The sequence below is a fragment of the Lonchura striata genome, chromosome 2 (assembly GCF_050655825.1).
Source record: "Lonchura striata isolate lonStrDom1 chromosome 2, ASM5065582v1, whole genome shotgun sequence".
Taxonomy (NCBI): Eukaryota; Metazoa; Chordata; class Aves; order Passeriformes; family Estrildidae; genus Lonchura; species Lonchura striata.
In genome coordinates, this window is record NC_140704.1 from 113577738 (window position 1) to 113605068 (window position 27331).

A 27331-nucleotide genomic window follows, 5' to 3' on the forward strand; every position below is an offset into this window, starting at 1 on the left:
CACATATCATAAACCCTTTATTTTGTGCTTCACCTTCTAAATTTTATGCGTGGCTCATCTGCTGCATTCTGGTTTCTATTCCATTCCAGGGCAGCCAGAACCTATTGGCCAGTTTAAGTGTTTTGTATCTTTGTAGCAAAAGAAAAGAACCCCAAAATAAAAGGTTTAAATCAATGTATGCAGGAAATGAGAAGATCTGTATCTCAGAAAGAATGAAATATGAGGGAAGAAAGCAATCCTTGAGAAGTTTTAAAGTCAGTTTTCATGCAGGAGTCCTTTGCCCTAGCTGCACTGCTTCCTTTTGCAAAATATCCAAAATAGCTAACTAGTGGAGCCCTGCCAGCACTAATGCCCAAGCTATTATGGAACAATAATATTATGGATCAATATTATGATGATAGTATCTTCTGACATGCAAATTTAGTCACTCTAATGGTTAAACAAAAAATATCCCAACAGCAAATATAATGTGTTTAAGAAAATATAAATTTTAGCACCAAAGAGGAAATAACACTGATAAGAACTGACTGTTTATTCATATGAGTGGATGCAAGAAAAAAATTCTACATCTTTATCTGTAGTATTTGAATATTTCTCTGTTTTACTTACCGTCCTAAAAACTGGACTTCACCTCTGTGATGATGAGGAATGGATTTGTACTTCCCTAAATCGCCTTCTGGTCTTGTTACATTATATCCAGCATATTGAACTCTGCAGTATAACACATGAACATTTGCAAAAGCATCTTCTTACAACTTGTCATACAAGGTACAGCAAAAGTGAAAAATACACATCAAATATTTTAAAGTAAGTCTTTATGTTCACTGACATTCCCTTCCTAAAATAACTGCAACATTCCAAACCAAACAACTAAAAAAGCTGGCAAAACTAAGTGCAAAATAATAATAATAATTTCATATTTAATATTTCCTGCTTGTTCCAGCATAAAAGCATGAAAATAGCAAGAAAAAAGTATAAAAGCAAACTCATCCTTAAAAGATGAGTTTACTCTTTTTTTTTTTTTTTTTTTTTTTAAGATGACAAACTCATCTTTATCAATAAACTCATGCAGACACTTTCAACAGTTCAGTTAGAACAGCTTAGACTCATTCATTGAGCAGTTGCTAATGCCATGAGCAGGGCTGTCTGTTGTCCAGTCTGGGACTATCAATATATTTACAAATTAACCTCTCTCAAACACTGCCCCTAAGATATGAAACTCATGCTTACACTACACGTCTGTGGGATGGTATTTCATAATGCTAGCAGTTAAGAGTGATGCAATATGCTTAGTATGGTTAGCTGTTGTTATACCTTCTGTTACAAGACCTAGCTCTTACAAACCTACTAGGTGTCCCCAGGCCAAGAAAAAAGAACATCATACTTACTCCTTCAAATGGCATAGTCTGATATTTCTGAAGCAAACTCTGCAGAATTTGTCCATTTACAACAAATTACAAAAATATAACAAGTGACAGAACAAAAAGCACTCTCAAAGAGTGGATGGTACAGAGAGACCTAAAGCACTCTAAGCTCACCTGTTCCAAAGATCATCATCTTCTCCACCCCATCCCCAAAAGGCATTTGGAAAACCATTGATCTTCTTGAACTGTTCCACTGTTAGGCCACTTACACCACCGAAGAACTCATTGTATGGAAGGCTGGAAACAAAAAACAAATTCTATGTTGTTAGTTGAACTTTCATAGGCAGCCCTCTCTTTGAACAATACCTGTCCAAAAAAGCAAGAGCCCCAAGCTAAGGACATGATCAGAGGCTGAATGTATTCACTAAAGGAAACTGATTCACAGATTGCCAGCATTGAGTAACATACATCAACCTGAACAAAAGGTTTGCAATATAGTGTCTGACTTGCATAAAAGGTGCTTCTAAATGTAGCTGCAATTAGTACCACACATATGAAACAAAAGTATACCAGGTATTTCAGATGGCTGATTTAGACGCACAGCTGAAGTGTTAAGTGAAGACCTCAAACTATTTATGTTGACACTATTCAACTGAAAAAACCTCTCTAACCAACCAAAAAACTACAAATCAGTAATGCATCAATTAAATAACTTTAATTTATTACTATATTCTACAGAACTGTTAAAACTTGAGAGAAACAGTTTAACAGTACATATTAACAGTGAAGGGCATGCTGATTAAAAAAAAAAATATCCAGTTTTTAAAAGATAAACTTTTGAATCAAAGGGATCTACAGGCTTTCCTGTCAGTATGCAACAGTATTTGCTAACACATATAATTAAGAAATAAGCAATTGGCCAACATGAACAGCCTATCCATATAACATACTATGCCCCAGACAATGTAATATCCAGTCCTCCAGACACTGTCAATCTAAGAAAAAATTAAAACACTTAAGTATCTATATTTATTTCCACCAATATTAACTTGCATCCTTAACCTAGAAGCTGCTACAGTACAGCGCACAACTTTATAAAACAGAAGCCTCTCAGGAGACCCTTCCAAATCTGGAACGAACCTCTAAGGAGTTAAGACCATCTACAAAAATATTTCCCATTGCTTAGGACACAATTGCCACACTGAACAACTCCAGAATGCAAGGGGAAAGAAAACAGAAACAGACAATCATGTCATTTCTGATCTCTGTGGAAACACAGGATTCAACCAAATCTTAATAGCATGTGGAGAATGTTGCAATTATATTTGCCTTTCAACATGTAACTGAAACAGCAGGTGTTTTAACTCCCCTCCTGCCTCTCAAAAAACCCCACATACATATCTCCAAAATAACCAACAAAAAAACATTGCCAAACCAAAAACAGACCACCAACCAAAACCAAAATGAACTGGAATATGACAGTTAATGGGACCTTTTGAGGTTTGTTTATTTTTTTTATTTTATAAATCTGGTTTTGTTTATACAAAATTTATCGATTTTGTAAATACTTACCTTAGACATTATATAAATGCTTTAAGTGCGTTATAAGTACATACAAAGACAGATGAAATCTCTTATTTATTCATAGGTGCTAATTTATTTATTTTTAAACACACATGAAATCTTTAAGCATTTAACTACTGATTGGTTGACAACCTGAAGTCCAGACACAGAGCCATGGTTTAAAGGCATTGCTTTTCATCTATTAATTGACCAGGTTGTCAAGTTGATTAATTTCACAAATAACGTTCAGGATAGCAAATACATACATGTAGCAAGCAGTAAGCTACCGCTTTCTGTGAAGTGATTCTAAGAATGTCATGAGATAGAAGAGTGTTAAGAAGCAAGTGACACATCATTAATGTAAACTGACAGAAGAGAAAGAGGTAAAAAAACTGCAGGTCCCACTATATTCACCAAATGTCAATAGAGACTGAGAGACAATATACAAAATGGTCTAGCAGTAAAAAAACTTTAGTTGAAAAAGCAGTACGAAACAGAAATAAAAGTGCACATTTATCAGAAAATAAAGACTGGTTTTTCTTTTGTAAAAGCCAGCACAAGTCTTTATGTACCCAGAAAACATTTCTATTAAGTTAGGTAAGATTTTCCTCCTTGACATACAAAGCCTTCTTTTTTTGAGATCAACCTCACTGCAGCAAGCTCAACATAGAAAATCATAAATAATATCTTTTAATTAGTAAAACATCAAATGTAGAAATTAAATTTAAATTTTTATTAACTAGTCATCTCTCTAAATAGCATAGTAGGAGGCTGCTATGTTGTTTTCACCTACTACATATATATAGCGTCACAAAATTAATACTTTTAAATATTTCTGAGTATTTAAGAAATAATGTGAATAAAACTATTTACTTACATGTACATGTACTTGTCCAGCTTTGCTGCAAAATGGCGTGGCATTTCTCCACATCCATAGTAATTTCTGTCATTTTCAGGTAAGTGATCCACATCATGGAATATTATGCAGTCCCACACAGCATCCTTCATAGCCTCTTTGAAGCCAACATTAAAGAGCATTGCTCGATTAAAAGGTTGTGTACCTGTCTTCACACAGAAAACAAAGGAGACTTTGTAAAAATAAGAGGAAACTGAAATTTCCATACTATGAGAAAAACATACTTTAACACACACACACATAAAAAAATGATAATGATGCCTCTTTTGACCAGCAGCTCATAGTAGGTTGGCTGCACCCAAGGATGGGGTTTGCCCTCCTGGCTGCCAGGGCACACATTGTGACTCCTGTGAGCCAGGAGTGAGCCTGGCCCCTGCTGCCAAACAGCACCCCCAGATCACTTTGTGCAGGCTGCTCTCCAAGCACTTCTCTCCCAGTTTTACACTTGTGCCTGGCTTTACTCCATCCTAGGTGCAGAATCAAACATTTTGATTTACTACATTTCATCCCACTAATCATTGCCCAGTGCTCCAATTTATCTAGAACCCTCTGCAAGGCATCCCATCCTTTAAAAGTCAAAGACAACCTCCCAGCTGGATATCATCAGGAACTTGCTGATGGTGCATTCAGCTCCTGCACCCACTGAATGTAAAGCCCTGGAACTAAGACCTGAGGAACACTGCTGCTGACCTACTTTTTTGCCTTGAAAACTTACAACTACAATAGATTCTTAGAGGACATCTCATTACCTACAAAATATCAGCCTATATTTGAAGAAAAGCATCATGTATCTGGCCACTGCTCAAACTGAAGAATGGAAACAGACCTTTCCTTTCTCCTTTAAAGGAGTAGAAGAGTAGAGTAACAATTTTTAAATTCTGGATTCATCCAAATCTTGGTAAGAATATAAAATCCCTTTTAGTAAGGAATCTTGAAAGTCACTTTTCAAGTACATGCTGTTACCTGTTCAACAACATAGAAGGCAAATTCCAGCCGCTGCTTCTGCAACATAGGTATCAGATGACGGAAAAAAATTGGAAGATGCTCGTGACGATTCCGAAAAGGAATAAGGATAGCCACCTTCAAGAAAAAAAAATAACCTATGCTAATAGGTTTAACCTAATACTATTAACCTAATGAACCTAATGTTATTATATCAGCATTTTAAATTTTTTATTTTTTGATACAGATCGTATTTCTTGTGGCTGTTCAACTTCTACATTTAAACTGGCTCAGTGTTTTACATGTTGGCTCCTCCTAGGAAAGTGTGCTGAAAATTTGCTCAAATAATTAAGAAAAGAATTTTGAGTAAAACGTAAATAGGATTTTCCTTTTATGTTCACTTGCTTCTAGTTATACTTCAAGGAACAGACTCATAGGACAGATTTGCATCCATATGATGAAATGTTTAGTAACTACAGCTAATGAACATTTAAAAATCCTTGATGATCCATTTCAGATTTTTCTCCTAGCTATAGTTTCTTCTTGAGCACAGATGGCATACAATGAATACTATAAGATACTACATATGTAGCACCAAAGACTGAGCGCTTGCACTCAGTAAATTATTCTTATATACCAACAACAAAAAATAAAACAGAAAATCAGCATCTAACCTTCCACCGTGGCTTACAGTCATTTGGCTTCCAGTGTCCTCCGGGTTTAATGTCTAAATCTTTTGAAAACAGTTGCTGAATTTCATCAAAACTAATTTCACTCATATTAACATCAATAAGGCCTCCTAAAGAGAGGAAAAAAAGACATATATTAATTTTAATTATGAAAATTGACCTAATGCTACAAGGAATATAATGGACAAATGGCATCAGAAATTTGTAGTTACACTACCTATAGGAAAAGAGAAACAATTTATACTATCCTCCTAATATTTAATTCTTACAGAATTAAATGAAACCTAGTAATAATTCCTTCCATAAAACCTATGAACAAAATACTCATTTCAAAGGACACAGAACAAGCAAAGTAATTTGAATTCTACATCTCTCATAGAAAATTTGGGTTGCCTTTCATTTCAAGTGCCACTGTTAATTCTACATCATCTGCACTATTGAACCTTTACTCAAATTCCGTGTGCCTTCCTGCTCCACTTCCACATTAAAGGAAAATCATCACTACACTCAAGAAATTTCCTCAATTTAGATTTTAGATTATATGTGTGGATTTCTCTCTCAGGGTTCCTGAGGTCAGGGTGACCCCAAGAGAGATCCAAAAGAGTCTTTGCTTCCCTAGCCCAAATGCAGTTAAATGAGGAGTCTTGGAATGCTTTCAATTGTGTTTTCAAGGTTGCTTATTTCTTCTCTTATCTATAATATTTTCTCTCTGACCTGTCATGGTCTGCCTAGTACAGAAGCCATAGCAGTCTGGACTCAAGCCTGGGCAGCTCCCACATTATATACTCAAAACTACGTGTACCATGTTTACAGTTCCCATACCAATACCTAAGATCTATGTTAGACAGTGTGTCTCTAACTTAAACCAACAGAAAAGTGTCACTATCACAGCAAGACATGTGGGACAAGAACAAGAAGGTCAGGACACACCCAAATCCCTCCATCTTGTCCCCTGAACCCTTTATCTTAAAAACTCCAAAATTCTACTTTTTCCACACTGTGTCAATTCAACGATTACACTACTCAAACCCTTGTAACTTGTAATTCCTCATACAAAATTGACAGTTTTCAACAGGCTAAAATTGAAGCCACAGATATTTTTGACTTCTTACTAGGGTCTCTGAGACCCCTGCTAGAGTCTCAAGACAGCCAGGCCAGTCAGAGGGATGTCCTGGACTCTGACAGATATGCATATTTCATGTAGAGTCTTCACTCACTAATTCACCACTATTTGCTTCAAACCAATTCATAGCAGTGGGCTGGATTTGAGAATTACCACTGGTAGAACTAATGACCCCAATGGGAAAAGCATTTGCAAAAGAGTAACACTTGGGAAGTTATTGAATAAAGACTACAATATGACTTGAAAAAAATCAAGTTAGTACCTACTGTGAGAAAATATTAACATTAGTTGCCAGCTGACAGTTGTCAGTCATTAGTTTATGCATAGTAAAAAGTTCAAAACTGGAAATAATGATTCATAGTAAATACCTTCAAAAGCAATAGAAAGAAGCAAGGCAATCTGGGGAGAAGAATAATGTAATACTCATTAACCAGAAGCTCATGTTTTTCTTCAGCAATTACTACACTCTAAATCATCACATAAAAATCTTGCAAGAACTTTCTGACAAACACCATAAAATATTATTCTTATTTTTGTCTACAAAGTTAAGTATCTTGGTGAGGGATGGTTTAAAGTCAGCCCAAAAATCACTCTCATTTTCTCCCATGTCCATATGCAAAAGATCCTATTTGTACCAAACAGATTACTTGTGTCACCAAATTGACTAGTTAGTATTTTGAAAATACTGAAATTTTTTGGACGTACTGGTAATAATTACTGTTCAGAAGGAAGAAGATACTGCAAGAGATATTTCAGTTTGATTAAATATAGTACTACTTGCAAATGAAGAAGGTAACTTTTTAAATGTAAAATCATACATGAAAAATTATCAATAACAGTACACTGTGGAGCTATTTCAAGAGAAGATTTAAAGAAACCCATATTTATTTATTTTAGGAATAAAAGAAACCTGGCAGTTGCTAAAAAACCTGTATGGATAGACATTAATAAAAATAATTATTTAAAAATAAGCTTAGATTACCATAATGGTTGTCTGAAACTCTTCAATAACCCAAAAAATAAATCTTATAAATCTTATGGAATATAAAAACAAAGTCAGTCAACAAAGGACTGGTATATAAACATGTACAAAATAAATTTTTAAAAAATTAAAACTAAATTTTAAAAATCAGTTTTAACTACCAAGAGACAGAAAAGCAACAAGACCCTTTCAGTTCAAATACAGAATCTAAAAGGAAAATAAAGATAAATAAAGGTCAATTACTCCACCAAAAAGGGAAGGAAATAGCAATGATGTGATTCAGATACCTCAGTATTCTGAGAAAAGTTCAGATCTGATCAGATGATTACAGAGTTCAAATTAGAAAAAAACATCAAATGGTAGAACAGTATCTAGATAAGGTCTTTAGATAAAAGAGCTTCTAACTCCATGGGACACGATGAAATTCCATCCAAAGTGTTTCAAAAGAAGCTATAGCAAAACCTGAAGTATTGGTAATACCAAAAGCACAAAGGAGATGAGTAAATAGAAATCAGCATTTTTTTTCCCTGTCACTGCTGGGGGACAGGAGAAAACATCTCTGTAAATAACATCTCTGTGCTTATTATTCACTTAGTAGTTCCATCAGTGTCTAGCAGCCTGCACAAAACATATTTACACAACCCCCAAAATAAGAAAGCTGAGAAAGCAAAAAACATTTAGAAGAAGAAAACGCAAAAAAAAAAAAATTAAAAATGAGATAGATACAGAAACCAATAGCATAAAATTAATTTAAAATAATAAAAGATGGTTTGTTACTGAAGGAAAAAATGAAGCATGCACAACAAAACAAGCAGTACCTAGCTATGCTACAGTATGCAGAAAGACAGTTTTACAGTTTATAATAGATTGCACATTAATATGAGCCAATACAATGTAATTGTACAAAAATAGAAAATCTCATCCAGGAACGTATTAACTGCTGCTATGTGAAAAAAAAAAAAAGATAAGTTTTCCAAAACTAACTTGTTTTGTAACCAGGATTCAAGCCACTTCTGATGCTTTAGAAAGAAATCAATGACAGTCTATGGTGCAAAAAATTCAAGAATGACAAGCGCTTTAGATACTATGCAGTCTAGAAAGATTGGGATTATCATTTTACATACAAAGGAAAAGACAGACAAATTCCTGCACTTCTTCTACCTCAAAGAAGAGGTGTTTTGCTCTCCAATTACAATAGCACTGCTCAACTGGTGGGTTATAACCTGTTATACTGAGTCACACAAAAAAGGCTATAGCTGTTCCTATTTTAAGGCCATATGTACTTGGGACCAAATATGATTTTACCATGCCCCTTTCATGATATAAATTTGACAAGGTGATGCAAAGAAGAAAAGTTGACTTCTATAATAACCTTAGACTAATTAAGCATGTCAAAGTATACATGATTCCAGACTTTCTTTCCTGGCTATCTCACACTTCCTACATTTCATTAAATTAAAAGATCTTCAGAGATGTTTTATTTTGATTATAATTAGAAAGAGCGATGATGATTAAAATGGCATACATAGAAGCCAAAAAGGGAAATACATGTCCCTTTGTTGAAAAGCAACTTATCCAGTGCATTATTTTCTATTACAATTATTATTTCTCTATTGAATTAAACAGGACAGAAGAAACACAGAACAATTGCTAACAAAAAAAAAAACATCAACAAGAAAAAAAAAAATATGGAACAAGGAGAGCAGTAACAAGGAGATCTACAGAGAAATAACTTAGTTTTGAACTAAACTGATAGAATTCCAACTGCCAGCTCCCTTGAAAGTGACATTAAAAATACTAATTTATACGCATTTTTCAAACAGCAAAATCAACACACCTTGTTTCTCTGATTATCCAGATCTGGCATTTGTTGAATTTTTATGTTTCCAAAAATAGATAAACATTTTACTATCGAAATAATTTGGTTTTATGTGTTTATAGGTTCAATAATATATGATTTTGAAAGGCAAACCCTATGTATGGAGGGAAAGAGATTGAAATAAAGATATTATCACACCATGAGGCTAATTACCATCTGGCTTAAGACAGTTTTCTATATGATTTAGTTTCATAAGCAACAGCAACTGATCTATACTTTTGGCTCCATATCTGTATATTTAAAATACAAAACAAAGCTTAGAATCTGACATTATTGAAAAGAAACACAGGTAACATGCACTGTTTCCATTTTCTTCAACAGATAAACTCAGTTGAGGTTTTTAAAAGTTATAATGGAATCTAGATTATCCTAATAAAATCCACTCATTTTCTTTGAAGAAAAATTGATCAGAATTCAGTTCAGCTGTCAGCAACATTTTCTGGTATGATATGGATCTGAACTGCTATATTAGATATTTAATTAATTGCTCATGCTGAATGACAGCCCACAGATTAAGTCAGGTGTCTAAAAGACAAGAGGTTAGAATTCTGCAATGCATCACAAATAACTTCAGAAACTATGTGAAATTTTCTCTCTTACAAATCAGTAGTTCAATTATTTGATTTAAAATTAGTAAAGTTGATTAGTAAAGAAACCAAAACTTCATTAACACATTAGTTACAGGCAAACTTCTGCTAAGCATCATTATGCATTACCAGACTTACTTTATTCATTAATTTCTGCTACATACTTAGACTCCTTACAATTATATTTTATATTAAAATAACTTTGTTTTGTTTAAAATACAATTTCATTTACTAGATGAACATTAAAATCAGTTTAAAACTTACTCATGTAAGGCAGCTTCTCTGGACAAGGCTGGTAAGGAGAGTAGGTGAAGTTCTCTGGAAGATACATTGTTGTTTGAGCAACATAGTCACTAGAATTGTTTCCTTCAGGATAATCTTAAAAGGAAGAATTGATTTTCATAAAAACCTATGTTATCTACTGAAATTGTAATATATCATCATGCAGGTGAGAACATTAATTTTTAGTTAACAAATTCCTAGCAGCATGATTTAAAAAGCATTTTATTGCTCTAGAGGAATAATAATTAAATTTAAATATCATTGTTACAGCTAATACAAATATTTCTTACTGAAGTGAACTGATAAATATTAACTATTTTACCTAGATTCCAATTTCAGAAAAGTAGGATTTGGGTCTAAGTTTTAATAATCAAGCTATGTCATTAATGATTGCCTTTTTTAAAGTTTTTTTTTTAAAAAAAAAAGTCTTAAAAATTAAATAAGAAATATTCTTACCTGTGCCATTCAGTGTAGTATTTTTGTTAGTGTACAGTCTTATCATGTGTCCTATTGTTTTTACATTTTCTCTCAACATTATACCACGAGCTTGCACCATAAATAGATATGTGTTTGCTGATAAGACAAAAAGCAATTTTGAAGTTGTATTAAAATAATGTATTTCCAAATTATTCTAACATACATCTACAATGTGTTCAATATTTTTTACTGTGTCTGAATCCATGGCCAGTGAACAGTAATTTTTTGAGATGAAGGTCCACACAATGAAACCTAACAGCAAGAATAGAAAATAATAAAATGGATTCATAACCATGGCTCTATTCAAATCGAAAAATTACAGATTGCCAATAGATATTTTATATGACACTTTCATTTCTCTTTAACTAACAAAAAGCAACTGAGTGACGAGTAAATTTAATTTACCAATAAAAACAATTTCAAATGTAGATATATACCTCATATATAGAGCTACAAAAACATCACCGAAACATAGGACAAAAAAAAAGTCTAGAAAATCTTTTAGACCCACATAATGGTCCCTTTTTAATGCACTAGTTAACACAACTTCCAGACAAAATATACTGTTATTCATTCACTCCAAACAGCTGCTTTGTTATACAACTGTTACAAATCTCTGCCAATCTCAAAGTATTAATGTTTTATAATTATACATGAAATATTTATTATAGGCATCAAGGGTGAGTAAATCAACATTCTGAGTAATTAAGTGACTCAGTAACTACAACAACATAAAATATTTCTCTGTCTCAGTCTTGCACCCAAAACCCCAAATACGATCTCAAGACATTTCTTTGTATTCAACAGAAATTAGTAAGATAGAATTGAAGCTGCATTTGTATCTGAGTGAGCAAATGTCTACCAAGGACTCAAAGAGCTAAAAAAAATATTGCAAAAGGAAGGACAAATTCCTTTACAGAAGGCAGCAAAGGGTCAAAGGGATAATCTGTCACTTCACCTACATTAAGCACCCAGTCTGGGGGATACTTGGCTCCCTGTCACTAGGAACCACCCTAACAATAAAAAAATGCTCTGCATCTTTGCGGGAAGAAATAAACATACCAGGGATGAAAAATAAGTAAAGAGATTAAAAAGAAATTAAAAAATGATCACAGGAACTCCATCAGATGACCCAGCACCAGTGGTATGACACAAGTAACTCCAGATCAACCAAATAATTTCTTATGGCCCAACACAGAGTCCAGAGCTACTGAGAGCTGTGTATAAGGGACTGGGGGCATTTCCAGAAGAAAACACAGTGATTAATTCTACCACAATAGCAAACAATACTACCAACACCTACAGACATAAACACATCAGCATAATCTTTCAAAGAATAGTATTTCAAAGTCCTACAATAATGTCTTCATTTTTAAATAAATGAAGTTTTCAAAGAACTCCTTATTAAAACAAGCAATATTGACAGCTAAAAGAGAGGCTCTGAACATGCCAGGTGCCTCACATGGTATGTAATTCTCAAACCCTTGGCCAGCATGACTAGCTGCATGTGTTAACAAGAGTTTGCATGACTGTAAAAGTTACTCAGCTGCTACAATCCTGAAGTTGTCTCAACACTTTCTGGCCACCAAAACAGAAGCAAAACAAAATAAAAAAAAGGTACAAGGTACAACCTTGACCTGTCAACAGGTAGGAAGTCCCCCAGAAGAAAGATTCTTACCAGGATTCAAGACAACAGATAACATTCAGATTTCCTTACACGAAAATTTCTCAAAATTTTAACCCAATTGATGTAAAGTAACATACTGTGGTTCCAATTGTTTCATTCCATTTGTAGTTTTCCATTCAGATACTGGGATTTTTAGGGTGTCTTTACTAAGAATTTCAAGGAATCTGTACAATTTGTGAATTCATATATGAAGTTACATACTCAAGAAAACTTCTCTTTTTGGAATCAAAATAAAGGCAATTTGATCTGTTCCTCCAAGAACAACCATCTATCTTCAAACAAACAACTTCAAAATTCAAGGTTTTCCTGAAAGTAAAGCCATGTGTATATTTACATTCCAAATAGGACAAAAATTCTTAACTAACAAAAAATTTCTTTCTTCAAACTTTCATATATTTTAAATTGGTATCATCTTTTCCCCCAAATAAGTTTTTTTCTCCCATAGGTACAACTCTTCTCTTCAATATCTTCCTATTCCAACAATAAAATAAAGTGGGTTTTTTAATATAAATCCGTTAGTAAATACTGATTTCAGAGCTAATCTCTGGAAGGCTGTGTGCTTTATTCTTCTTTTTAATGTGATACCAAAAGCTAAAGTCACTTGAATTTTTAACTCTGCAAAAGGTTTATAGAGCTTTCAGCAGGTTTATAGAAGGATAACCTCAATTCACATAAACCAAGTGTGGTAGGTTGATGTGGCTAACAGCTAAGTCCCCACCCAGTTGCTTGCTCACTCCCCTGAAGTGAGATGGAGGAAATAATAAGAAGGGGAAAAGTCTTAGCAACCTGATATAGTAAAGAACTGAGTAAGAATTTTCAAACAAGTCCACAAAAAAACCAAGAGGCCATGTAAATGTTCTCAATTTTTATGGGAAATGTTATTGCAGTCCAGATAATATAGACATAAACCTTGGAAAAGCAAGATTTTCTGCAAAAGCACCTATATCTTCCCTTTAGTGAAGCAGTTACCCCTTCTGACACAGAGGAAAAAACACAAACACACAAGACCTTTGTGAAACTTAGAAAAAGCATTTGTTTCAAAAATAGACATAATTATAAAAAAAAAAAATCCAACCAGGTAAAGTCTGCTGCCACCTTGGCTTAAGTATGCAAGAGCTGCTCTTGCTGCCAGGAAGATCCAACCTTGCCATGTTTTTATTGAGTAATTCCTGTAGCCTACCTCCTCTTTCTTACTGAGCTGCTTGTCAACTCACTATCCAACTCTACACAAACACATCAGGAATGAAACATTCTCCTTTCTGGGCAGTCTTTTTCCCCACTACCTGGCTCTCCAGCACAATCACAGTTACAAGGAGTACAGTCTGCTCAGTTTATTCCACTATCATTCAGCAGCTGCTTAGGTAGCAGCAGATGCTTGAGCAGCCAAATAATTAAGTCAGAGTATAAAACATCAGGCAAAAATCAAAGATATTAATTTAGTCCTAAAAATAAATCTCATCTACTGGCACAGGTTTGTTGGCAAAGTCCTGTGACAAAGAGTGCAGTTCACGCATCACGTCAACCAGCAGCAACAGCAACAAAGTATTCAACCCACACAGGCCGAAACAGCAACAGAGAAACACAGCTTTTCTTCCAGTGGGGTGGGGGATGACTGAATGCCAAACGCAGCCAGATAAACTACAGAAGTTTCCTGATGTGCCCTGATGGCAACTTTCTGCCACAAGTGCCAGAATCAGTGAGGGGAAGTGATCTGCAGAACCTCATACTTACCAAGGAGGAGGGGTGCGCTGGGGATATGAAGATCAAAGGCAGCCTTGGCTGCAAAGATCACGGGATGGTGGAGTTCAGGATCCACGGGACAGGAAGATGCAAAAAAAAGCTCACAACCCTGGACTTCAAGTGAGCAGACTTTGGCCTCTTCAAATATATGTGTGATGGAGTCCCATGGGATAAAGCCCTCAGGTGAAGGTAGGGGCAAGAAAGCTGGTTAATATTCAAGGATAATCTTCAATTCAATCTTCAATCTTATGAGAGATCCATCTCCAATGACTATGGAAACAGGTCAAATGCCAGGAGGCCCCCATGGATGAACAAGGACCTCTTGTGAAAAAAATCAAATGCAAAAAAAATGTAGTGGGGAGGAAGCAACCACAGGGAATGCAGGAGGAATACAGAAAAAATACATGAGCATCCAGGGATGCAGTTAGGAAATCTAAAGCCCAAATGGAACTGAGTCTGGCCAGGGATGTCAGACAACAGGAAGCATTTCCATAAGTACAAAGGTGACAAGAAGAACACACAGGATAACATGAACCCACTGCTCAATATAAAAGACACAGATAAGTCTACAATACTGAATATCACCTTTTCTCAGTCTTTATTAACAGACCAATCTGGAGCAAGGAAGTCGTACTCTTGCCCTTGGTGGAAGACTTAAGCAAACATGCACAGGTTAAGCCAGTGGGCCCCTATGGGATGTACCAAGTGCTAAGGGAGATAGCAGATGTCATTGCATAGCCACTGCTAACCATATTTGATCAATCATGATGAGTGGAAGAAGTGCCCGAGGACTAGAGGAAAGCAAATATCATTGCTATCTTCAAGAAGGTAGACCCAGAGAAGTAAGTACAGGCCGATCAGCCTCATCCTGATCCCAGGAAAGGTGATGGAAACCATTCTTCAGGTTCATAAATGAAAAGAAAATCAGAAAATCATCAGAAACAGTCAACTAATTGGGTAACCTTCTCTGATGAAATATAGATCAGGAAAGAGCAGGGGGCATTGTCTGCCAGGATTTCAGTAAGACTTTCCACAATGTATCCCATAAGACTGTCATAGACAAACTGTTGATGTACAGGCTGGTTAAGCAAATGGTGAGCTGGATAAAAAGCTGACTGACCAAGCCCAAAGGGTGAGGTCAGTGACCAGTGATGTAGCCCAGGGGTCAATACCAGGTTCATTCCTGTTTAACACCTCCATTAATTATCTGGATGACAGGCAGATCATACCCTCACAAAGTTTATTTATGACATAAAAATGGGGTAAGTAGCTGATATGCCAAAGGGCCACGCTGCCATCCAGAGATACCCCAGCAGGCTGGAGAAATGTGCTGACACGAACTTTCTGAAGTTCACAAGGAACAGTTCAAATTTCTGCATTTGGGGAGGAAGAACCCCAGATGCCAAAATATGCTTAGGGGCATCCAAGTGGAAAGCAGCTTGACAGAAGAGGCTCATTGGAGGTCCTGGTGGATATCTAGAGGAACACGAGCCAGCAATGTACTGCAAAGAAGGCCTACAGCATCTTAGGATACATTAGGAAGAATGCTGCCAGCAGGTCAAGGTGATCCTTCGCAGCCTTCACTCAGCACTGTTCAAGCCACACCTGGTGTACTGTCCAGTTCTGAGCTCCACAGAAGAACAAAGAACATGGACATCCTGGAGAACATCCAACACCAGGCCCTGAAGAAGACAAAGGGACTGAAGCATTGCTCCTATGAGGAACAGCTGAGAAAGCAAGGATTGTTGAGCCCAAAAGAGAAGGCTCAGAGGGTCACATTAATGTGTACAAAGGGCGGATGCATTTGTACACAATGTATACAAGGGAAGGTGCAAAAAGAGACACAGTCAGCCACTTTTCAGTGGCGCTCAGGGACAGAACCACAGGCAGTGGGCACAAATTGAAACACAGGATATTCCACCTGAACACCAGGAAACGCTCCTATACTGTAATGGGGATGGAGCACCAGCACAAGTTGCTCACAGTGGTTGTGAGAAAGAATCAGAAATATTCTAAAGCCTTCTGGACACAGTCCTGAGCAACTGGCTCCAGATGGCACTTCTTCAGTAGGAAGGTTGGACTAGATAATCTCCAGAGATCCCTTCCAACCTCAACTAATCTGTGATTTTTCGTCTACTTTTGTCTTTCTGCATTTGTACCAACCATCGCTGTCACAGTGCAAGGCAAAGCACAAACCGGGAATGCAAAATTTCACACGTAACCAATGACAACATCTAATAATGTATCCACCTAGAAGCAATTTTATTTGTAGTCTTCTTATTTCACTGCACATGGTCCATAAGTAAGAGAATTTCTGGCTCCAGAAACATAGAATCCAGGCTGTCACACAGCTTACAGGTTAATCAGATGGAAAGTGCAGTGAGGAATATAAAACAACACACACACACATAGTACACCTTGGAATCAATACTATGCTCAGTGTTCCATCTCAAGCAACTGCAAGTGTGAGCTCAGAGCTCATAACTAATTCAGATGAAGTTTTCCTATAAATTGATCCAGATCTGCATCAGCAATCATGAACACACAGCCACATGTCAGTAATCAAAAGTCCCGGTTTTAGGGCATAATTTAAAACTCATTCTGATAACACGCATTAGGGCATTAAAGGGATCATCCTGTATTTCAGAGGACATATTAAAAGTATCAGATGAATCATTTTTTGTCTCGAATTTTTATAGCTCACTAGTTATTAATAGTTTTATGCGCTAGACTGTTGGGGGGGCAATGCATTAATTCCAAAAGTATAAAAAAAATCCATAAAAATGGCTCAGTGTTTTATATCAGGTGGCTTTTTGTTATTTAAGTATTCACTTGAAGACTATTTACCCCTTTTTTAAAAGAAAATTATATCATTCACAGATCACTCTCCATTAGGGAATCAAGCTCCTTCCGAGCAGTACAAAAATCAAAGCACTTCTTACAATACTGCATTAGTTTATCATCCCACATCTTCACAGGAAGCGAAGCACAAGGAAAAGCACAAGACTCATTTTTAAATAGAAACTTAGTAAGTTATCATGCTGTACTCATACACCAAAGCAGAGCCAAAAAAATATGCCACGCACTTAGAAGAAATCAATGTAGTAAAATATGCAACAGAAGAAGTGAAGTTGAAACTGGGTCGGTGACTGACATTCTGAACAGGACTAGGAAGTTAGTTATGTGATTACTTTAAAAATATAGAAAAGCATTAATTATTACTGAAAATTATTTTTAAATGCTGAACAAAAGATGAACAATCTTGGAGGTCACAAATTTGATTTTAAAATGCAGCTTTTATTCTGCCAAAGCAAAACCAGAAAACTAAGGCCAAACAAACCCAAAAAACATGGAAGAAAGAATTATGTCAAGAATATTTTGAAAGCAATTAATAAAAAGTTAACATGCCCAGATCTTAAAGAAAAAAGATGATGCTCTATCATCAGAGCAGTTATAGCAACATTATACACTTATCTTTCCAGGGAAAAAAAATTGCTTCATTGACAACCCATGGATTCTGCAAGATTCAAATGCAGTAAATATGGCTTTACAGAGAATAGGTCTTGACAATTCACCATTGCCCTTGAAGTTACTCATCTGCTAGTCAAGACCTGTTTTCACGGGACTTCTGAAAAGCACATTTAACATATTGCATAAAAATTGGTCTGGATTCAAACAGGTTAACAGAAAGTTCTCCTCTAGTAATTGTAAATGGGGAATCATCTCATGGGGGCATTTCTAGAACAAGTCCCCCATGGATCTTGTCTTATCTCAAAGTTATGTGATATTGTTCTCAGCAATACTAGAATTAGAAATATATTATTGGCAGAGTTCATGCATAGCAAATTAACACAGAAGTGTTAAAGATTAAATTCTATGATTAATCTAAATATACAGTAAATAGAAGTCAGTTGAAATTGCTTATGAAATATCACAGTTACAATTCTAGGAGCTAGAATATTTTCTGCAGGATAATGACTTTAGTCTGTGAAACTGATCCACTAAACAATTTAGCTGTGAAGGACAATACCCGAAGTAAGATAAGACTGCTGTAAACTGGTTCCTATTCAAAAATCAACAACAAACATCAATAAATACTATTGCAAGTGTTCAAATTCCTTAGCATTGTATTTATTTTAACAGATTTGTTGTTAATCAGAAGTTGTTTCTAAAACAGATACAACAGCATTAAAAAAAAAGAAAAAAACTGTATATCTTGAAATATATTTTTACTTGATTTGTTTTTCAATATTCAATAGAGTTTGTGCACTATTTGTAAAATAATAATAAATCAATTCTTATTTCACAGGGATAGTGAAACTGCATTTGAGTCTGTATATGTATATCTACTTATAAGAAAAATATCTTAGAAAGACATAAATCACCTCAATCTGTTGAAAAAATCAAAAGCTACCAATGTTTCCGGTGGCTAACAGTGATCATTCAAATGGCACAGATGGGCAAATCTTTGTCAGCTGCAACAGAGTAACTTCAAAATTGGTTTGTTAATACTTCAGACAACCTCTGTATATTCACTGCAACAATGGATATGCCAAATGGATGAGTTCACTTACTGTAAGTCTGAGGAATTGGATAAATGTCAGTTCACTGTTTATTGGGAAACAGTAAATGAGGGGATCTCCATTTACAGTGAAAAAAATTGAATCAAAATTTCTTTCCCTAGCAGTAATTTTAAGCATGATAAAGGATAAAGTGTTCAGAAAAATTTCTAACATATTTGATACTACTCTATCCTCTCAGGCTATTAGTTGATTATACAGTAAGCTGTAGAATAATTCTATAAATGCACAATGAACTGAAGGTAAAGAAGGACAAACAAATCTAAGAAAGTGAAATGACCATTGGCAATACCTTGCAGAAAAGCATTTTTTATATTTTGTCTGAAAAATATAAAAGTCCTGGAACCAATCTCTGCACTGTGCTCACAAAAATCTAGCGCTGGATCCCACACATGCTGCTCCCCATAATATGATTGCATAATTTGAATACAAATGATTACCTAAGAGTAAGAGCTATAGAAAAGCAAGAAAAATAGTCACTTGTAAAAATAGTCTTATTAACCAAAAACCAGTAGATAAGCTATCTTTCACCACAGATAGATGTGAAAATGGTTAAAGCTTTGGCTCTGTCAGTAAGGCAATAAATGTCCCCAGGGTATGCAATCTCTCCTTCACAACCTATGAGAAGAATGCATTCAAATATCTGGCTGGCTTAAGTGAAAACTCATTTCACATGAGGTCTCATAATTACTTTGTGCTTGTGAAGTTAGTTGCACACCATAAGTACCTGGGTTTTTTCTGTTTTCTGACTTAGAACAACATCACAAAATGAATACTGGTTGAAATCTTATGTAGGCAAGTTCCTTGACTATAGACAAGTAATGCCTAAGGGCTTTAGGAAAGCTATAAAATAAAAAATGCAGAACAACTGATTCAGAAATAAATATTCATGTTTAGTCAAAGTTAATCTGTTGGTAAAAGTGAAAGACAGTCATGAATGACAGGACTACAATAATTGATTCAGCATCAGGTGCTAGGAATGATTGTGCTGGGCCAACATAATGGGAAAGTCTTTGCAACTCTCAGACCAAGGCAGAAAATGTACCCATGATACAGCCCGAGTTCAGTGGGTTCAAGGAGCTCAAGCGCTTAGTCAAAATGCTGAGGAACATTCAATCACTGGAAATCAGAGATCAAGCAAAGTGTTTAAACCTCCATTTCCCCTTTGCACAAGAGAAAAGGGAAAGTCCCCATTAATCAGAAAACAAACTACAATTTCATTGGTAAAGAATTTGGTGATAATGATAACATGAAAAACCACAATGCAAGCAAGAAGAAGACCTCTGCAGCTAATGAAAGTACTCCTGCTCCAAATGAAGCCTTTAATAACAGGTGAACTTTAATAATGGAATATAGCTCAAAATAGCTCCCAAACAACAACCAGCTCTGTAGTACAGGCATTTCCCTGCAGAAATTATGAAACAATGGGACAGACAAGAAACTTTTAAGAGACCCATGAGAATAATTTATTTCTTTCCCTAGAAAGAAATAAAAAGACAATAACAGGGAAAGAAAAATACAAACATGAACGTCTACCACACCTTGCAAACGTCATCAGCCTTTTATCAGATACTTCCACAAAGCATGAGAAACAAGCAAGTTGTATTAGTCCTATTTCACTGCAGCCCTTGAGCTGCAGTAAACCTATACACAGGCTCTATTACAAAACCCTCAGACAAGGTATTACCAGCTACCTACCATTGCGGCAAACATGGTCAACAGTATCCTGCCCTGTACTGGCAACAGTATAACCAGCACATCCATAGAGCAACTGTTGTCTCTTCAGCAGCTTGTGAAATTGTACTTGGGGTACCATGTCCAGTTTGACCATCCCAGTAGGAGCCAAACATTAATACCAGAACAAGCCCAGAGGAAACTTTCCAAAGTTGAGCATATTATGAACAAGCAGAAACTAAAATAAATGGGTTTGTTCAGTGTTAAATAGAAATGGCTAAGAGAAGCATGCATTTTATTTTTGCTGTCTTCAGCAATATAGTATTCTTGTACAGAGAAGACTAAATTGAATATTTGAAAGTACTCAGTGAAAAGACACAAGGCAATGAACATAAGGTGGGATATTATGATTACATATCACAATTTTCTCACATTTGTCTGACACTGGAACAGTTTCTCAGAGAGACAGCAAAATCTTCATCCCTGGATCTATTCAAAACTCAAGTGGACACAACCCTGAGCAACTTGATCCAGTAGGATCTGCTTTCAGCAGGAGGTTGGATCAGGTGACTTCCAGGTACCCCTGCCAATCTAAATTATTCTGTAATCAAACAGCAAGTCTTCAGAAATGCCATGACTACTACAGATGCCAGGAACAAAGAATACCAGCACAAAGGCTGTACCCACATTTATGGGCTCAGCACCTGAAAGCAATGATAAGCTTTTATCTTGCTGATAGCATTTCCAACACTCTTCTCCATTTCTGCACAAGTTCAAAACGGAGTGATATCATTCTTCCTATTAAGAAACCTAGTAACAGAACAAGAAACAGATCTATATAAAATTGTAAGCTAAAACCAATAGAGATGATTCCAAGTTTCATGCAGGTTGCATGGCTGCATGTTGGTTAGGACTGACAAAAAAGTAAAAAAAACTAGCAAGATTTTAATAAAAGATGGAGAAGACCATAAGAGAGAAAACATTAGCTGCTTTTTCCTCTTCAAACTCATTTCACCCTTCGGGGTTCTTAGTTACTGATGTCAAAGGAGACTGCATCTTCTTTGATCACTGCACTGTTTCATAACCAGTTCTTACTTGAACTGCATAGGTCATTGCATCCAAGGTAGACAAGCTAGAATCACAGAATAAGCTGAGCTGGAAAGGTCTCATCAGGATCATCGAGTGCAACTACTGACCCTGCACAGGACCCTCCAAGAACGTCACCATGTGCCTGAGAATGTTGTCCAAACACTTCTTGAATCCTGTCAGGCCTGATGCTGTGACCTCTTCCCTGGAGAGCCTGTTCCAGTACTCAAGCACTCTGGCTGAAAAACTAGACTGCAATTGACTACAATATGGAGAACTCTAAGATACTCTTCCTCCTAATCTGGCAAAAGTTCTCTGCTGCAACAAGACAGAAAGGAATAACCCAGGGATGAATAAGAAATCATTTTCTGAGATCTGTTATGTCGTCCAATGTAATTTCAGTTATATGCTGAAAACAAACTGGAAAAACAGGAAAAAAATGAAAAAATTTTTTCTCTTGCAATACTCAGATTGGTTTGGTAGTGAAATCAGACCAGCAAATGCTCTCCCTTGGTCACCACTGCCTTGTTAATTTGTCTTATTCTCCTAATCTTTGGATCCTTTCCACAATGTAAACTCAAACCTACACATGGGTTCTGGATAACTGTCAGGACCAGGCATAGATTATTTGAGTCCCTTTTATTACTACTTTTATCTATAATACTGAAAAAAATCCCCATGTTTGTGTCAAATATTCTTGCTCTCAGCTAGCTTCTTCAGCTTTTAACTAATGCATGAATATTTGCAACTTTCAGTGAAGTTTCAGAATCATAGGCTATTAATTCAAGATCAGAAATTTCAGTTTCTGCTTTTACCAGAGGAGCACAAAATGAAATACTGTCATAAAAGTGGTCATTCTGGAGAAGCAGCACCTCTTATTTGCTTGCATTGAATATCTGAGACTATCACACAGAAGTGTCATTAAACATTTAAACGAAATTTTAAAATTTTAAATATTTAATATGTTTTGGACCATTTTTACTTGCTATCCTATCCATTAAGGTTTTTCCTCTGTAACATCCACTGAATTAAACAGGAAAAATTAAAATTACAAAAATAGTTGTCTTCTCTAATTAATAGTTAGAAATCAATCTGCTCTTGTGTTTCAGCTCCTCTATCAAAAGACTACAAGGGTGCTGAGGTAGGGTTGCAATCACCTCTACCTAATCCAATCATCTGTGCCTACAGAAAAGTCAAAAGCAGGCATGTGAACAATCCCAATACAGTGTATGAATCCTCCTTAAACATTTAAACCCTATAATTTTTTTGTATTATTTGCAGTACTATATGTCTTCATCTCAAAACACAGAACCATGTCTGAAAACATGAAAATGTGGTTTTCCTCCCCTCATATTCTGAAATACATGGAATAATGAAAGCTTCTATTTCCCAAAGAACTAACATGGTGAGACAACAAAACAACAAAAATATCTGTCATTATCATAATAATTTGCAATATCTGTAATATGGTAATATGGCAATATCTGTAATTATAGTGCAAATGAAAAGTTTTAAAATTAGACATATAATTATATAATTTTATACCTTAAAATAAGTAATTAAGATTTCTTTCCTCTAAACAAATTGTCAATACTACAAGTTGACTTAAACTCTATTTGTTACAAAATTTGCTGTTTCATTAAAAAAAAATAAACAGTAACTTTATTTTCTAAATAGTTTTAAGGATAGGAATATGATACTGACCTCTTTGAGAATCCTTCCAGTGTTAAGGGCTTACATGTGCAGATGTCTTTTCCCTTTGGTAAGCCATGAATTGCTTACTAAGGGGGACTCCCACTCCATTAGCCCATAAGAATTCAAAATTTCAATTGACTTTGACATCTCACAAAACCATTCTGCTGCATAACTCACTTATTTTTCCTTTCCCATCTTCCACTACACTGCTGCTCCATAAAACATTCGGGATTCCAACTTCTCCCTCTCTTTTCAGTTTCTCTGACTATTATAAAGAGAAGCCAGCCACGGAGGAGCTCCAGTTCCCTACAACACAATTAGAATATTCTTCCTCTCTGACATTGTGCCTTTTAGCTTGTTGAGGAAGAAAATGTTCTGGTGAACATTTTCAGTAAAACATATCTGTGTGCATGAATTACGACAGATCCCAAACATTTATGACTTAGCTGCAGAATATATTTCATGAAAAGCTGCTACAGGTAAGGTGGCTGAGCTTCAATAAGCAACCTTTAGCCTTCCTCCTCTCCACACACACAGTCAGCCTTGACTTAGATGCATCTATTTCATTACACTTAGTAAAAAGGTGCAAGCACAGTGAAATATTCTATTCTATCACAATATGCAAATGCAATGAGCATACAGCACAAGATTATTAGATGAATCATCTGCCTGTAAACTTGGGTGTTCCTAAATGTTTTGAAAATCTTCTGTTCTTACAGCTTAGAGTTTCACTATACTGCCAGGAAGCTTGCTGGTTTTTAGATAATATCTGACCTTCTTTCTCTCCATTCCACACAGTAACATTTTAAGGAGCAAATTCCTGGGAAATCAGCATTAGATCTGCAGACTGATAGGCTGAGATGTAAAACTTTCCTACTGCCCTTCTCCATTTTCTATATTCTCTTCCCCAGGATCCTTCACCAGCACAGCACAGCAGCATTTCAAGACAGACCTAAGAAGTGCCACAGACAAGGAATAAGTTCATTATTGCAGGGTTTTGACTTAAGCTGGATGAGTTCACAACACAACTGGATACAGTTAGGGCAGCACAGCATTGATCAGTAGCTGGAAAGAGCTGTAATCTCACAAACTCATGTAACTATCCAAGATTTTTGCATTGTTAAAGCACATCTTGAAAGAGCCAACTAAGGTATTTGTGTGTGAGACAGCAAGAGAGACTAGTTTGAATACAATTATTTTTTCCCTCAGGATTGATCAGATCTAAGTAACCTACCTCAAGAACACTTTTGGTACATATATTGATTTCATTTCATTCCTGGTACAAAGGAAACTGAACACATAGGTAATTCCCAATAGCTGAGCAGAAAGATGAAGTCTGAAATTAAACGTCTCATCACTAAAGGCTCTGATTCTGAACAAGGTACTGCATAAGTCTTGCTTAGTGAGACAATGTTCTTGCTAAGTAAGCACCCAATGGCAAGATTTAAGTAACAAAGTAAAACTACAACTGCATACATTATGTAAGATGTTATAAGTTTCACTTAAAAAGATGTAGAAACTGCACTCTGCTATTTAAATCATGTATCAATTACGTGCAATTAAAGTCTATTTTATATATGTGTCCTGAACCCATCTCAAAGACCTAAAATGTCTAAGTGGACATCAGCATCATTCTTACTTGGAAGACTACATCAGATCCCTTTCAGCAGGAAAACAAAGTTCAGAATTCTAATCCTATAAATATTATATGTTTCCTAGTATTTTTTGTATTTATTTGAACTAGAAGAATAATCAGACTTGTCAATATTGTAGGAAGTACATAAGTAAAGGAGAAGCACAGAATGATAGGAAAAGAATATAGAACTATTTAAGTATAGAAGCAACAACTGCACCTTAAAAGTGTTTACAAGTTAAATAGAAGATAGTGAACAAGAGGGAGCCAAACAGCATAAAGACACAATCAACAGGAAGCAATTCCTGAAGATTCAGTGGTCACATCAGTGTGGACATTTTTTAGTAATGACTGCAGAGAGAAGTTTTAAGCACTAAAGATGATTTTGCAAGTATTTAGGTAACACGTGATAAGCAAGGAGATTTACAGAAAAATGTGGCAATGTTCCCTGGGGAAAAAAAGGAAAACATTCCCTAATCAAGGGACACCTAGGAAATCCCACAAGGAAACACAAGGAAATCCCACAGAGCACCATACAGGATACCACTGGCTTTAGCTCTGGGGTAATGCTAACCAGTTCTAAAAGGATCGTCCACTGTGAAAAAGCCTGATGGTCTCTCAGTAACAGCAGAAGAGTGAACTAAGGAAACCAGCACATTCTTTTGGTTTGTTTTAGAAACAAACTTGCATAGTTATTTTATGAAGCTTCTTCTAATTCAACGGTTTGTCTCCCTCTGAAGTGGTTCCTTCAGAAGTGGAAGAGTTACCAAACTGTAAAACCTGTGAAGAGAGAGATCCCAATAACAGCTGTAAAAAACAAATATTCAAACTGGTTCTTCATTTTTGTTCACACGGACTTTATTATTAATGCAGTTACTACAATCTGAAAGATAAATACATTTAAGTGACTCCAGCAGTTTTGTAGTTCTTTCCGATTCATACCACTGTAACGAGGAAATGCCGAGCCGCTTTAGTGCCTCACTTTGCCAGCCGGAAAAGCAAGGGCAGCATCCACCTACCTCGCGATGGCAGATGAACCTTCTAGAGCGTTTGAACGCAACAGAACAAAGATGCGGGATCCGCGCACGTTACCGCCGCCCCCGCCGGCAGCCTCGACCCTTCCCGGGCGGGCGGGATCGCGTTCCGACAGCCGAGCGGCCCCGAGCCCGGCGCCGCCCGTGCCCTCCCCGCCGCGGTGACAGCCAGGGGCAGGCGGACGCGCCCCCCACCACCGCCCTCACCCCCGCTCCCCGAGGGGGCGGCTCCGGACTCACCGATCCCGGGGGCCACATAGATGAAGTAGAGGCAGGACGAGGAAAAGGAGAAGAAGAAGATGAAGGCGAGCATGGAGCGGTTGGAGACGCGCAGCGCCTTCCGCAGCAGTGGCATCCTCCCGCCGCGCCGGCCGCCGGCCGCTCCGCTCAGTCCCGGCGAGCCGCGGCGGCGCTTCCTAGGCGGAGGCGGCCCGCTCCTCCCATGGATCGGGCGGCGAGAAGGTGACGAGGGGGCGAGGGGAGCCCCCGCCCTCCCACCCCGGGAGCGGGGCTGGCAGGGGCAGCGCCGCGGCGTGCGGAGGAGGGCGGGCGGCGGCGCTTTGTGGCCGCTCCTGCTGTCTCCTCTGCTGGAGCGGCGATGCCCGCCCGCCTCCGCGCTGCGCCTCCGGGCGGGCTGAACCGCCGCCGGAGGGAGGAGCCCCCTTAGCGCTGCCGCGGGGCTCGGGGAACGCTCCCGCCGCTGCTCACATGCCGCCGGGCGCCGCGGCCACCCGCTCTCCCGCCTGCAGTCCCCGTACTAGCGGCGGCGGCGGCCGCAGCAGCAGCAGCATCCCCGCTGCGGGTGAGCAGTCACCTCCGCGCTCGCCCAGCCCCACGGCTGCCGCGCCGCCCCGCACCGGAGGAGCCGCCCCGCACCGGGAGGGGCCGCGCGGCCGCTGCGGCGGTTGTGGCGCGCGCGAGCCCCGGCGCGGCGGCGGCACTGCGGGACTGCAGCGGGCGGGCGGGCGGGCGCGCGCGGGCCTGCCCCGCCCCCGCGCCCCCGCCCGCCAATGGGAGGCGAGGGAGAAGGGAGCCCGCGGCCGCCGATTGGCCGGTGCGCGCGCGCCGCTGGTATCGGCGGCGGCGGGAGGGGGCGGGGAGCGCTGAGGCGGCTCGGCCGGGCCTCGCGTCCCGTCCCGCCCGCCCGACGCTCTCGCTGTGGCCGGCCGGCCGGCATGGGCACCCTCTCCGTGTCCCGTCACCTCGGCCTTGTGCAGGGCACGGCGGGGCCGGGTTCCTGCCCTTCCCGTGCCCACTTTAGAGCGCTGGTGCCGGTCCTTCCCCTCCCTTCTTCAGACGGCGCTGCCCCTGTGCAGCGGGTGGATGTCGTGCTTCCAGCTGTTTTAATGCAGAGTTGGAATGGGAGTCAGGGCTGGCAGCTCCTCTCCTATGAGGAGA

The 27331-nt window shown here is 37.8% G+C and overlaps 1 protein-coding gene across 4 annotated transcripts in view; it reads right to left on the bottom strand.

Moving 5' to 3' along the window:
* The window catches only part of B4GALT6 (beta-1,4-galactosyltransferase 6), a 30982-nt gene extending 4227 nt beyond the window's left edge, over nt 1-26755 (bottom strand). Inside the window, exons 1-8 of one of the 4 annotated variants that reach the window (XM_077783794.2) lie at nt 26174-26755; nt 10784-10900; nt 10310-10363; nt 5460-5584; nt 4807-4923; nt 3805-3992; nt 1539-1661; nt 610-711 (exon numbers count right to left, since the gene is read on the bottom strand). In XM_077783794.2, the coding sequence (XP_077639920.1) occupies nt 610-711; nt 1539-1661; nt 3805-3992; nt 4807-4923; nt 5460-5584; nt 10310-10363; nt 10784-10900; nt 26174-26288 (941 nt within the window). In that variant the 5' untranslated portion in view covers nt 26289-26755. Of the gene's footprint in view, nt 1-609; nt 712-1538; nt 1662-3804; nt 3993-4806; nt 4924-5459; nt 5585-10309; nt 10424-10783; nt 10901-14222; nt 23263-26173 lie in introns of those variants that run through there. The other 3 variants (XM_021525733.4, XM_085572049.1, XM_077783798.2) reach the window with 3 other exon arrangements.
* Between the last annotated feature and the right edge of the window lie 576 nt (nt 26756-27331).